We start from the raw sequence: 14728 nt of genomic DNA, 5'->3' as shown, positions 1-14728 counted from the left end.
ATTGTTCGGGTGTGAATTGGGGGCTTTACCTTTTACGTATTTAGGTATACCCATTCATCACCGTAAGCTAACAAATAGCGAATGGAAGTGCATTGAGGATCGCTTTGAGAAGAAATTGGGATGCTGGAAGGGCAAACTGATGTCATATGGAGGCCGGTTAGTTCTTATTAACTCGGTACTCACCAGTATGCCCATGTTTCTTTTGTCTTTTTTCGAAGTGCCAGTGGGAGTTCGGAAAAGACTCAATTTCTATCGATCTCGTTTTTTCTGGCAAAGTGATGAGTTGAAGCGAAAGTATAGATTAGCTAGATGGGACATTATTTGTCGACCAAAGGACCAAGGGGGTCTTGGAATCGAAAACCTTGAGCTAAAGAACAAATGTCTCCTCAGTAAATGGCTATATAAGCTTTCTCGGGAGACCGAGGCCACTTGGGCCCAGATTCTACGTAATAAGTACCTTCAGTTCAAGACCTTATCCCAGGTGACGGTGAGGCCGATGGACTCGCCTTTCTGGAAAGGCCTGATGCAAGTTAAGTCGCTCTTCTTTAACCGGACCAAGGTGGTTATCGGTAACGGTACATCTACAAGATTCTGGGAGGATACCTGGCTAGGGGATACGCCATTGGCGATCCAGTATCCTTCTCTCTATAATATTGTTCAACGAAGAGATGCAACCGTTGAGACGGTATGTCAGTCCACGCCTCTACATATTAGCTTCAGGAGAGCTTTAGCCGGTAACCGTTGGGAAGCTTGGCTTCATCTTGTGAGAAGACTGATGGAGGTTCAACTGTCTCAACGTCCATATCGGTTGTGTTGGAAGCTCACGAGGAATGAAGAATTTACGGTTAAATCCATGTACTTGGATGTTATTAATTCTAGCTCCATTCCTACGTCGAAACATGTGTGAAATATCAAAGTTCCCTTGAGAGTTAAAGTGTTCATGTGGTTTATGCATAAACAAGTCATTTGAACTAAGGATAACTTGATTAAATGCAACTGGACTGGATCTGGTTGGTGTAGCTTTTGTGATACAGATGAATCTATCAAGCGCCTCTTTCTCGATTGTCCTATGGCAAAAATTCTATGGCAATCAGTGACCATAGCCTTTAATATTACTCCTCCACATAATATTAACACGTTATTTGACACGTGGTTGGATGGGATTGAGCCCCAAACAGCGAGACACATTCGTGTAGGAGTATGTCGTTATTATGGGCTATCTGGAATTGCAGAATTAGTCTTTAACAGAACATCAAATACTCATTTTTTGCAGGTTATATTCCGAGCCACTGCTTGGATCCGTATGTGGTCATCACTCACTCCGACGGAGGCCAGGGAGCGTTTGGTTACTGGATCTATCCGATGGGAGATGGTTGCTCGGGATATCTTCAACCGGTTTGGATGACGGTCATGTAATAGGATAGCAATTAGTTTTCCTGTCTTTCTCTTGTCGGCTGGATGTGGCATTTGTTTTTCTTCCTTAGCTCCCTGTGAGCAGCTTTGTTTGAGACTTTTAGACTTGTGTTGAACCTATTTGCTTGTTTAATAAAGGTGGCCGTATGCATCTTTCCGATGCATAGGCCGGGGAGGTCCCCTTTTCCAAAAAAATGTGTTTTACACTTTGTAACTCCAAGTAACCTTTTAACTTCATGCTATCCTAGCTGTGAACGTCGAGTAGAGAAATGCAGATGCAGCGTGCCAAGATGATTTGGTAGATTTGCTGGGTTGGCTCTGACGACGAGCACAAAAAGCTCATGTGCATGACACCTAAATTAAGGTTCAGTAAGTTAGCCTTTTGGTTGCTACTAGCTACTTCTACCGCATCTCGCATGGCAGTTCACTGATGTTCATATGTGGCCACGAACATAATGCGTGTCCTGTACTGTAGTACTTCACGCATGTGATGCAGCAGCACATGTTAGGTTAAGCTGTTGCACTGCAAAGTGCCTTTCCTGTTTCCCCAATTCTTTATACCCTATCAATGACTCGACAAGATCAAGAGCACTAGCTACTTGTCCTAATGTTTCTGAAAAAGCTATAGTTGCACCAATGTTGCATTTATAATCAATACATGGTTGGCGGCAACATGCATGCGCAATTAATGGTCGATTACAATTAAATAAAAGCTCAAATTAAAAAAGGTCAATTCTAATTAAAATCTTTGGACATGCCTTTGTCAACAGCAGCTCTAGTGCAACACCGCCAGTTTAGCTGGATTCATGTAAAGCCACTTCCGGAGGCGTAAAACGCTAACGATGTTTTAAAAAACCAATTGGCTGAATTATCACTTTCCCATCAGCAGATTAACAAAAGGACAAGAAAGAGGAAACTCAATCGAAACTAACCTTTCATGCTTAGCTTGCTTGATGGCGAGCTTATATATGTGTGTGTGTGTCTCACATTTGTTTTGCGTTGCATAATGCAGCAGGAGTTGGTTGATTGTTGGGGGCTGCGACGAGGAGGACGACGACGACGATGGCGACGGGCGGAAAAGGAGGTGACCCTGCCAAGTCTACCATGCACATTCAATACCGCTCGCGCCAACACAGGGGCGTGGTGCTTACGGGTCAACGAGAAAGGTGATGCAACGGGTCCCGTGGCTGCTCCAATACAAGTAACATCAGACATGAATGACATGGCCGGAGGAGGGGTACGTAGTATTACGACCCCGGCCGAATCCAGTTACATGATCACAAATCGAGCAAGTTCCCCGTGGATCTACCCTCCCCGTGGGCTAACGTGGGCGTTCAGTGGACACTCGTGTGTGTTTGTATGTGTTGTACAGTAGTAGTAACAAAGATGTACCTGAACAAACATGTGGTTGGATGGTTAGAGGGACTATGGTATCCCCAGCCCATCAGGGTTCAAATCCTGGTGCTCGTATTTATTCCTGCTTTTATTTCAGAATTTTCGACGATGCGCATTTAGTGAGAAGAGACGTTCCCATCGGCGACGAGGTGTCTACGGTGACTTCGTAAATTTCAAAATGATGTGCCGGCTCAGTCTTTCGGAGGTGTTCATAGGGGTAGGATGTGCGTGTGTGCATTCATAGGGATGAGTCTATGCGCGTGTATATGAGCGCTTGCGACTGTACTGTGTTCAAAAAATAAAACAAAGATGTACCTACACCTTTGTGGCATGAAAAACGTACTTTTGATCCTTTATTCGGCCGCCCAAGTAGGTCTCGCAATTTTCCCACGTGCGATGTGTTGTAACAAAAATTATGCTCTTAAGCTTTGTGACATAAAAAATCTACTTCCGATCCCTTATTCGCTAGCAAAAGTAGATTTACCAATTTCCTGAGTCTGTGTGGAAGGTGGGTTCACACACGTGGCCGCAACCCTGTCGAGACAAAACCCTGAAAGTTTTATGAAAGAAAATTGTTGAAAATTTGTCTAGTTATTAAAAAATGAATAATAAAACCGAATTTCACGGTTTCCATATTCTATAATAAACATAAAAAAATAGAGAATAAGAAATCTATTATTTTCCCCATGTGATAATCTCCTGGGATTGTTGTCAATTTGTCTTCAAACTTGCATTTTTCTCTGTTTTTTTAGATTTGTAAATTAGTTTACCCAAGTTTTTCTTGTTCGTCGTATTTCCCCATTATTATTTTGTGTGTTGATGAGCAGCCATGTGTACAAAAAATTTGCCACATCATCTGTAAAATCGAGTGAGGGCCAAATTTGTCCGGCTTCCAAAGTACAAGGTTTCCTTTTTTTTGAAAAAAGGGATGATAGCCAGGGACCAAAAATGTACCGCTCGATCCTATCGTGCCAGTCTGCCACCATAGGGTGAAGTTTGATTTAGACCCTGAGGTTGTAGAGCTCGACGAAAATGAACCTTCATGTCTAAATCCCTGAAATCGGTACCCTAACCTCATCAATCCCGGTCGTTTCAACCTTGAGGCTGTATCCAAACAGAAGGATTGCTACGTGGCACCGGAGTAGACCGGGATCGGTGAGTGAACGGTCATTTGTGAGTGGGTCCCACAAAATTAAACCCGGCTCTATAGCCATGCACCTCTTCCTCGCTCTCGCTTCTACTTTTGACGCCGTGCTGGCTCGAGGACGTTGCCATGGCCGACTCCTGCCGCAGCTCGGCGGCGTGGCGAGGGCTACCGCTAACATGCGATTTTTTTATCCGCAACAATGTCAAAGAGCGCCTGTTCAGGGCTCTTCCTTCTCCCGGCCAACGCATCCCGTGTGTGCGGCATCGAGCAGGTGCGGCGACGGCGACCACAGACGAAATTTTCTTTTACGTATCCGCGACAACGTCTAAGAGCACCGGTTGGAGCCTTGGAGGCTGAGGCTCTTCCTCCTCCCGGCGTGTCTGTGTGGCATCGCGGCAGTGCCGTAGAGTGTGGCGTAGGCGTAGCACGTCCATGACGGCACTCTCTGTTCGTTGTCTTCATCATGCGCCGGCCGCGGAGGTTGCAGGACCCCGCCACCGAGGAGGCAGCCATGGCCATCTGGTCTGCCGCGTCAAGCTCTGTCTTAGTACCCTCTCACTTCACGCTCGTGCACGGACAAGGCAGCAACTGATAGTCACGGGGTGGCGTATGGCAATCCTGCCAGTCCATATGCCCACTGGCGTGTAGTCCATTTCTACTGCATGCTTGCTAGTTGTTGTTGTGCGCTCACTGCTACCATCTGCATGTTTCTAGCTTTGTTGTGGTGCTGATGCATGGCCGGAGTCGAACAAGACCAGCATCTTCCTCACGTTCACAAGATTATACCTCGGCCTAAGCAACAAAGCAGTGGAGTTCGCACAAGATTCTACCGGCGAAGCAAGCTCTAGACGGACGAGGCGCTGGAGCACAAACATGAGGCAGTGGAGCTCTTACCGGCGGCGCCGATAGCCGCCGGCTCTCACGTGAGCACGGCGACGGCATGTGCTGGGAGCCTGGGACGACGAGTACGGACATCACCCTGGCCCTTTGGCTGTTGCCTGTCATACTATTTTTTTGTCAGTAAAATATCTACAGATCGAATACTGCGACACAACACTAATTTTTCGTGTACTGGTCAAAGTCAACAATCCCAGCCTCTTGATGCCATGTCATCAAATCCATTATAGGTTTATTTACACCGGGATCAAAAAGTACATGGTGCCAATTTCAGGGAACTGAAAGTGAGGGTTTATTTTCGTCGAGCTCTACAACTTCAGGGTTTGAATCAAACTTCACTCGCCGCCATATAAGCTCCCGTCACGCGCGTGCTTGCAAGTTCATCTAGATCCTGCTGATTGGCACGCCATGCACAGGACCATTTCCCGTGGACATTGGGTGAGGGTCGACGCTCCGCTCACCGGCCGGCATGCGAATGCGAGCGAGGAGGAGGAGGAAATCGCCTCCGTCATTTCGCCGCGAGCGAGCGTCGTTGTTGCGCTGCGGGCCTGCATGGTTCCCCGTGATCCAGGGCAATGGAGCTAGCTAGCTGCTTGTGTCCCACGTACGACCACTCATGATTTCGCAGATCTGCCTTTCCACCTCCACCACTGAAATTTATTGTGGCTCTTGTCCGATTGTCCCCCCTTTTCCCTCTACGACGCGATCGGTGGCTATTAATTATTTTTACGTGCACGTTTTATTCCGCTCTAGCGAGATCTTTCTCAACACTTCTTTTCTCTCGGAGGTGCATGCATGATGTTTTATCGCGGAAGTTGCGTCCAACTGTCAACGAGTTGACAATAACTATGCTACGCGGCCTCAGTCTCTTGCTCGTTTGTCCAACAGAATAGCTGTATATATACGACTATACATGGACGCTGACATGTTATTGGCTGGATGATTCGTAAGTCTTCCAAGGAAAAATCTCGTAAAATTATTACCAAACCCGTTGACAAACTAGTCCAACACAGCGGTGACTTTAAAATCGTTACTGCCTTATCAATCACGTGAGGGATATTAAAATTGGTACTCCCTCCGTTCTTAAATATAAGTATTTTTAGGCATTTCAAATAGACTACATCATACGGACGTATGTATACAGTGTAGATTCACTTATTTTGCTACGTACATTCTAGAAAGACTTATACACTTGGAAACGGAGGGAGGGAGTACCTACCACAAGCCGTGGTGTACGCATACATGATCCTCAGAAAATTACTCCAACCACGTAAATAAAAGCAAAACAAACGTAGGTGTACGTATATTAGCACCATGGATGTGACAGTCTGAGCGATTAATACGTAAAGCAGCTGATGCCGCCGCCGGCCACAACTTTTAGACGCCATGATTACCTTGGGCGACGACCATTCACGTACATACATACCTATACGCGGCCCGGCTGACCTCGCCCGCACCGCCGCTGCTCCACCTCCACCCATGTGTGCGATCGCCGTTCACCGCCCCGGTTCCGGCCGCTCCTCCGACCACGTACGTGCGCGCGCAGCACCACAGAAAAAGATCGACAGATCGGGAGGAAGGAAGCGACGCCGGCCGTCGCCATGGATGCCGATCGCTCGTTTGTTCCCGCATGCACGTTTGCCTTTGACCCGGGGCAGGCACGCAGGCCGCTGCTCCGTAGCCAGTACTACTACTAGTCGACTGTGAAGTGTCTCTTGCGCCGGCCTGTGCGTATGTATTTTTGCGGTGGCACGTACGTACGCGCGTGCGTAGGCGTCGCCTCGCCGCCGTTGTTATCGTGGAGTTATTTCTGACGGTAGATTATTACGTTTTACGGGCGACGGTGACTGTGAGAGTGAAACGGAGGAGGACTTCACCCTCAGAAATAATTGAGGACCGGGCAGCAGCTGAGCAGGTGCAGAGAGGAACAAGGAATACTCCAACAAGCGCGTCCGCCAAAGCGGCTGAGTTGGACGGGATCGGATCGGATGCCGCCTTGGAGTCGCACAACGGGAATCCGCCCAGTTGTAGCAGCAGGGGGCCGCTGCCATAGCTGACCTGCAGAGCTGGCAGCGCTTGTTGACATTTGCCTCGCCCGGCTTTCGGACGGAAAAGCCGGAGCTGCTCCGTTGACATGGCCACTTGCCGGCCAGCAGAGCAGGGCCCTCCAAACACTCTTGTTTCAAACGGAACAGCGGCAGTGTGGGAGCCGCATCGTTCCCGAAAACGGAAAGGGGGGATCCGTCCGGTCCACGGGGGAGCCGGGCTAGATCACGCACGCAAAGGCAAACGAGTGCTGCTGCCGCATGAGTGAGAAAAGTCAATGGTAGCATTAGATAGATATAGATAGATAGATAGATTTGAGCTCCGCTTCCGATCCAGGTCCAGCACATCTTGTCCTCTTCCGGGCGATTCCTACCTCAAATCCCAACTCGGCGCGCGACGACGAGCGAAATCCACCCACCCCTCTGACTTGCAACCAAGCGGCTCCCGCCCACGTGAACCCACCGAACCGGCCCGAGCAAGCCATCCCTATTATTTTCATATATATTTTTTTGCGAGACTAAATGACCCTTGAGAAACTTAATTTTCTGAGTGACCAAAAAAAAAAACATTTCTCGATATCTGACCTCTCGTTCGGGTCTAACCATGAGGCGGGTAACTTACATGTGAAGACGTCTTAGAGCATGGTTGATAGTATGGCCAACAACCGGCTATATGAAATTGTTATGTCATATATAGCCAACCTAATAGCCAACATGTATAGTAGCTCTCACGATATTTTTAAGAGAAGCTGTGCTTGACCGTGGCTGGCGACCGCCCCTTTACGTGTTTCGGTGCTTGAGATGCACACACCTTATTATCCGGCATGTTGTGTACAGGTAGCTCGCGGCCAATGAGTTGGCAACTTTACGGGGTAGAATTAAGACAAATGCCAAATTGTCAAGCACAAAATAACCAGGCAAGATGTTTTGAGAAGTTGCATATACGATACCTATGTTGCAAACAGACTTAACAACGGTTATTTGGCACATGAAAAACAATACTCCCTTTGTAAAGAAACATAAGAGTGATCTAAACACTCTATTATATTTCTTTGCGGACGGAGTAATTACTAAGGCATGTTGATGAAATGTACTCCTTGGTATGAGGAGTACACCACATGAAGGCAATATGCATCAGCTAATGAGGCATCATATTTACACACAAGTTTTCTTTTTGCGGGAAAAAGATAATTCATTGTGTAATTAGGGGGATTACAGCCGTTTTAATACAAGAGGTGAATCTCTTGAGGAACAGACCTCAGCCAAAGAGCGCTATGAGGGTTATTATGGCCCAACTAGGCAAGGCTACGAGTAACAGAATTACGACGGCAACGGACCAGGGAAATAGCATGCTCCATGTCCATGCACAGAAGATGTTTAATTTCTTCGATTATAGCCGCAGCCGACAATCGATCATGCTCTAGTTATACATAAGTTCATACTTAATGTGCTAAAGTTATGCTTTACAAATCTTGGGTCCGAGGCATTCTTCATAGATTGTCGATGGGCGATCATCGATATCGGAGTTATGTCCGAGCTCTTAGATTATTTGGCCAGTGGTTAAAACACTTCAGTCACTTCACGAGCGACATCGTGGCAGTTTACCAAGTTCGGGCCATCGAAGTGGGTGTAATACCCTATTGCTTGTCCATTGAAAGAGAAAATGCCTTTTGTATGCTTTACAATAGGTGCAGTGATATTCTCATGTGTTCCATTTTTCCACTGTCCCTTGGACAGAACCCCTCAATTCCCTTTTGTAGCCACCAAGGGAGCCCCGCTGGTTTTCATGGGCGTGCCTGTTCGTGACGGGTTGACCTTCTTCGCCCATCATCCCCATGAGATTTCCCCTTGACTTCCTAGAATGAAATGCCTTGTGTAAAGCCCTCCCGAGCTATCGCATCATGATGCTTAGACGGGTGATCTTCGATATCAAAGATATGGGCGCGACAAGCGGGTGCCACGTTGTCGGCCATAGTCTAACACGTCTTCTCTCTTAAGACGCCTTCACGCGTAAGTTACACTTCTGATGGTTAGACGCAAATGAAAGGAGCCAGATTCCAAAATAAGTTTTTGGAGGGCCGGTTTGCGGAGTGCGTTTCACACGAGGTCATACAGTGAACATGCGGTTTTATTTAGGATTTTGAACTAAAACCACGACGATTGTTACGGATCCGAGAGGGAGGAAGGGAGGGGGTACCGGCCACCCACCAACCACCCCAGCTCCGGCCGGCCACCGAAACTGCGTGCGTGCGTCGTCCCCTGCCGTCACGCGCACCAGCAGCAGGGCCGGGCCACACGGGCGCGGGGCGCAGAGAGGGTCGGCCGTTGGATTTCATCTTTCCTGCATGCTGCGTCATCCGCCAGGTTTCCGCACTCACCCGGAGCAGCGCCACACACCACGCCCACAGGAGTCAACGGCTAGGCAGGGGAGCGAGGTGGGACGGAACGGAACGGAAGCCGCGCGCCCCGCCCCCCGACGGCCTCCTCTTAAAATATTCCGGCATTTCAACCCCACACCCACTCCCTGCTCCAACTCCCCAAGTCAACTCTCCCCCCCGCCGATGCTCCCCGCATTATAATCCCCCGCCCCGCCTCTCCTCCGCCGCCTCCATCCCTCCTCTCCCACCTCCATCCATGGGCAACTCCATCGCCTGCTTCTGCTGCGCCGGCGGCGGCGTGGGGGCGGTCGGCGGCGCCAAGAGCCGGCGCCGCCACGTCGCGCCGGCCGCGCTGCCCTCCGACCCGGCCTACGACGAGGGGCTGGGCCACTCCTTCTGCTACGTGCGCCCCGACAAGCTGCCCCCGGCCCACTGCTACTACCCCGCGGCCGACGACGGCGACCTGCTCGTGCCCGACGCCAAGGCGGCCGCCGAGGAGGCCACCACCTTCCGCGCCATCTCGGGGGCCGCGCTCTCCGCCAACGTCTCCACGCCGCTCTCCACCTCCGCGCTCCTCCTGCTGCCCGACGACTCCACCGCCTCCTCCGGCTTCGAGAGCTCCGAGTCCTTCGCCGCCGTCCCGCTGCAGCCGGTCCCCCGCTTCCCCTCCGGCCCCATCTCCTCCGCGCCCTTCTCCGGCGGCTTCCTCTCCGGGCCCATCGAGCGCGGGTTCCTCTCCGGGCCCCTCGACGCCGCGCTCCTCTCCGGCCCGCTCCCCGGCGCCGTCGCCTCCGGGCGGATGGCCGGTGGCGGGGGCGCTGTTCCCGCGCTGCGACGGAGCCTCTCGCATGGCGGCCGCCGCATCCGCGACTTCACGCGCGCGCTGCTCGCCCGCACCGACCGGTTTCAGGGCCACCCGGATCTCGGCTCGCCCGACGCCGCGGCGGCCGTCGCGGCCTGTGGCGGGGACTCCAATGGCCTGCAGTGGGCGCAGGGGAAGGCCGGCGAGGACCGCGTCCACGTCGTCGTGTCGGAGGAGCGCGGCTGGGTGTTCGTCGGCATCTACGACGGCTTCAACGGCCCCGACGCCACCGACTTCCTCGTCTCCAACCTCTACGCCGCCGTGCACCGCGAGCTCCGCGGCCTGCTCTGGGAGCAGTCCCAAGAGGACCAGCCAGGCTCAGCGCCCAGCACCACGGCCCCGGACCACCAGGACCAGTGCACCCGCCGGCGCCGCGCGCGCCGCTCCAGGCCACCGCGCAGCGGCAGCGGCAGCGTCGACGACAACGACCAACGGCAGTGGAGGTGCGAGTGGGAGCGCGACTGCTCCAGCCTCAAACCGGCAACGCAGCCTCCTCCCCGGAGCAACGGCGAGAATGACCACATCGCCGTGCTCAAGGCGCTGGCGCGCGCGCTCCGCAAGACGGAGGACGCGTACCTGGGCATCGCCGACAAGATGGTCGGCGAGTTCCCAGAGCTGGCGCTCATGGGCTCCTGCGTCCTCTCGATGCTCATGAAAGGGGAGGACATGTACGTTATGGGCGTGGGCGACAGCCGGGCTGTCTTGGCGACAATGGACAGCGTCGACCTCGAGCACATCAGCGAGGGCTCCTTCGACGGCCTGTCGCCGTGCCTGTCCGCCGTGCAGCTCACCTCGGATCATAGCACTTCCATGCCGGAGGTGATTTAACTGGCTCACACCAACATGATTCGAGCTTGACAATCGAGTGTCTGTTCTTTGTCTGATGATGGTTTATCTGTGCCGATCAATGCAGGAGGTTCGCAGAATTCGAAATGAGCACCCCGATGATCCGTCGGCGATCTCCAAGGACCGCGTGAAGGGCTCGCTCAAGGTGACCAGAGCGTTCGGCGCCGGTTTCTTGAAACAGGTTAGCTCATGCTCGATCATGTCAGTTTCTGGCATAAAAAGTTTGCATTCCTTGAGTTATCATGATTATGCTCTGCAATTGGTTAAGTTTGCAACCTGTTGATGAGCAAACTACTGTTGCACGACGTGGATTTTTCTGGAAGTAGCGTGTGATTGCTGGATGACACAACTAGTCATGTCTCATGTGTCCTAAGTAATTCAAGGAAATCTCTTACTTGAAACTGACATCTGAAACGTTGAGAAAGCACAAAAACTGATCAGCAAAATATTTTGCCGACACTTTTGGTCAACACATAACTTAAAGTCATGGTTAAGCAAAGGTCCGAAAAAAGTGGAAGCAAAAATCTGGAGCAGGCGGTCCAAGGTTTGAAAAAATAAAAATGAATCCCCTGTCAATTCAAACCTCTTTTGGACGGGAAATAGGACCATCCTGGTTGAACTGACCTTGTTGACATGGACACCCTAGACTAACTTTGGCCGGAGGAATTTTTCAAAGCTCAGTTCCCTGGTCACCGCGTGTACACCCAGCCAGGTCCAACAATTGTAGGAGAAGCCACTGCTCTCCCAGAGAGAAAACGAGGTTTTCTTCCTTTTACTTGTGTCCAAGTGCAAGGAATGGTGAACTTTGTGTGTGCAGTGCAGTGCTGAAATGTGGCCGGAAAGCCAGCGGCGACTTGAGTGGCTTCCAAGGAAGGCACGTTATTTTTCTTCTCTTTGGAAGAAAAAATCGGCTCCTGCCATGTGAAAGTGTTGTCGGATTCTGTAGTAGAAATTATTCTCTATTGTCAGCTCGATCACTCGATCTTGCTGGTGGCCAGGAGGAGGGGAGGGGAGTCCCTTTCTTGGACCTGAAGTGAACAATCTGACATTATTCTTTCAGCAAGAGAACAATTCTGAGAGTTAGGCAAACATGAATCCTGTTTTGTTTTGGTGCGCACTCCACTCACTCGCACGGGAGTCTGGCATTCGTTATCGAACTGCGTAAGCTGTCCATTTTGCAAGATGATTATTCGTAGCTGGAAATGTTTGCATGTGTGTGTCAACTTTGGACCAGATGAAAATTTCATCATCCTTTGTGCTGTGCTGACAAGAGTGGTTGCTGCTGCTTTTTTGACAGCCGAAATGGAACGACGCGCTGCTGGAGATGTTCCGGATCGACTACGTCGGGTCGTCGCCCTACATCACGTGCAACCCTTCCCTTTTCCACCACAGGCTGAGCACGAGGGACAGGTTCCTCATCCTGTCCTCGGACGGGCTCTACCAGTACTTCACCAACGAGGAGGCGGTGGCGCAGGTGGAGATGTTCATCGCGACGACGCCCGAGGGCGACCCCGCCCAGCACCTCGTCGAGGAGGTCCTCTTCCGAGCAGCGAACAAAGCAGGTACGAACATTGCAGTAGCTTTTGAATGAACTTCTAGAAAGATGATGGAGCTGAGCTTTTGAGCTTCATTCAGTCAATGGACACCTTTCTCACATTGCTTGCTGTTGTTTCAGGAATGGACTTTCATGAGCTGATCGAGATCCCGCAGGGCGACCGCCGGCGGTACCACGACGACGTGTCGGTCATCGTCATCTCCCTGGAGGGCAGGATCTGGAGATCTTGCGTGTAAATACACAATAATAAACATACTAGTAGTAGGCTAGAGAGAGGAAACGTATATACAGAGAGAGAGAGAGAGAGAGAGGTGTTTTTGCGTTGCATTGCAGGCCCTGAGCAGTTCGTTCGTGTCGTGTCGTGCGCGCGGCTACTCCCAGTCCCAACTCCATCCAGTCGTCTTTCTTCCCCAGCTGCGACTGTACAATATCAATCAAACGCTGGGTCGGATCAGGTTCTGGTCATCTGGTGGGTGCTTGGCACGTTGCGTCCAGCTAGCTGAGTCACGGACGACGAGTCGGCCATGTAAAAGAGGATTTGTTCATCAATTATTAATAACCGAGTATATGAGACCAATTGGTCGCGTTTCATTGACCTTCTGCGCTCGTCCGTCCGTGCGTGCGTGCGTCTTCTTCGCTGTCCACACCTTGCAATTGCGGCTACATGCGCGTGTATCACTGCATCTGCGCGGGTGACCGGTTCTAAGTTGGACTTTGGCGATCTCTGGAAGAGACTTCCATGGCCAAGATCAGTGAGGCGTCCGTTTATTTGGTCAGAGTAATCAATCCATTGCTGTCTTGTGTTGACCTCCCAACTGATAGATAGATAGTCCTACTATCTTTAGAGCTCAGCTACCACCCTGCTCAACAATTGATTTCATCAGCAGAGACTGCCACTTGCCATCCTTATCTGCTGTAGGAGCAGTACCGGCCTTCCTTGAATGCTTGGGCTGACATTGTGATCGGCGCATGTGCATGGACTTAACTCTTGTCTCTTGGATTCAGCGCCCACACTGAAATTCTAGCATCTGGTCAGAGGCTGGAATTCAATGAATGGCTGGTTGCTGGTTGACCAATAATTGGTGCTCTCTATGCTGTTCTAGAAAGAAGAGAAAAGAAGAAAAAGAACATGGTTTTCATTAGGCTGGTCATAGTGAGGAGTAACTTAGACTAGTGTCATATGCATGATACTAGTCTAAGTTACTACTTTCATAATGCAAAGTAACATAATAGTAGTGTCATATGCATGATACTAGTCTAAGTTACTACTTTCATAATGCAAAGTAACATAATAGTAGTGTCATGGATGACTTCATTTATTAGCTTGTAGACTCATCTTATATTGGGAAGCGCTATGTTACAGTAATATATTATGTTACTACCTCACATTAAATACTTACCACATAAGCAAAAATTTCTTGGAGTGCGCTATGTTACTAGCTAATTTACTTCCACTATAACTAGCCTTAGGAGGAACGGTGGGTGTCAAGCAAAGGTTTTGTTCCACTAGGAAAGAAAATATGTATACAATTTGGGTCATTGCGTGCATAAAGCTTTGATTTTATTTTTCTTCGATGGTGAGACTCAACAATCTTCAAATGCCTGTTTCCTAAGCACTGATAGCAACAGTATTCTTAAGCAAAGCAAAGTAAGATCCAGCAGATGGTTTATACCCTTCCCTCTTGAGTGGCTGCGGGGCCAAGTTGACCGCAATTCTCATCACAAACTATTGACTAAAGTATTTTCGACACACAACCGTGTATGCCATTGTTAATTGAGCAAAAAAAAACCCATATCTGTCGTTGTTGAAGTCTTGTATCCACTCAAGATCATGAAGAGTTGGAGAGTAGTCTTAACAGTGAAAATACCCATGGGGTCATGGTTCCCAACAACTAAGGATTTTGTAGATTAATTGGATTCTCAAAATACATAAATAGGGGAAATACAAGAGGATTGGAGTGACATATCCTCTTGGGCCCTCTAGGATTAGTAAACCATAGGAATTTGGATCAAATAGTGTTTCATGCCATATGAAAACAATGGAATCGTAGCAAGATGTTTGAGTGGATGAAAAAACATAGAGTGCAAAGCAATCCTTACAAATCATATGTACCTAAGAGAGTCATCCCCACTAACTTATTTATCTCGACACGCAAGCATGCCGCCTTCCATGCTGCTTGTTGCTTGCTG

General features: G+C 50.0%; 1 protein-coding gene across 1 annotated transcript; it reads left to right on the top strand.

Moving 5' to 3' along the window:
• Positions 1-9443: 9443 nt before the first annotated feature.
• On the top strand, positions 9444-13133 carry LOC119303819 (protein phosphatase 2C 35-like). The gene is made up of 4 exons (XM_037580970.1): positions 9444-10956; positions 11051-11164; positions 12281-12545; positions 12659-13133. The coding sequence occupies exons 1-4, from the start codon at positions 9532-9534 to the stop codon at positions 12772-12774; spliced, it is 1920 nt and encodes a 639-aa protein (XP_037436867.1). The 5' UTR covers positions 9444-9531; the 3' UTR covers positions 12775-13133.
• Positions 13134-14728: the final 1595 nt, after the last annotated feature.

This window comes from Triticum dicoccoides, chromosome 5A (assembly GCF_002162155.2).
Source record: "Triticum dicoccoides isolate Atlit2015 ecotype Zavitan chromosome 5A, WEW_v2.0, whole genome shotgun sequence".
Classification (NCBI taxonomy): Eukaryota; Viridiplantae; Streptophyta; class Magnoliopsida; order Poales; family Poaceae; genus Triticum; species Triticum dicoccoides.
Note: the sequence above shows the minus strand (reverse complement) of the source record. Positions and strands in the feature narration are given on the sequence as shown.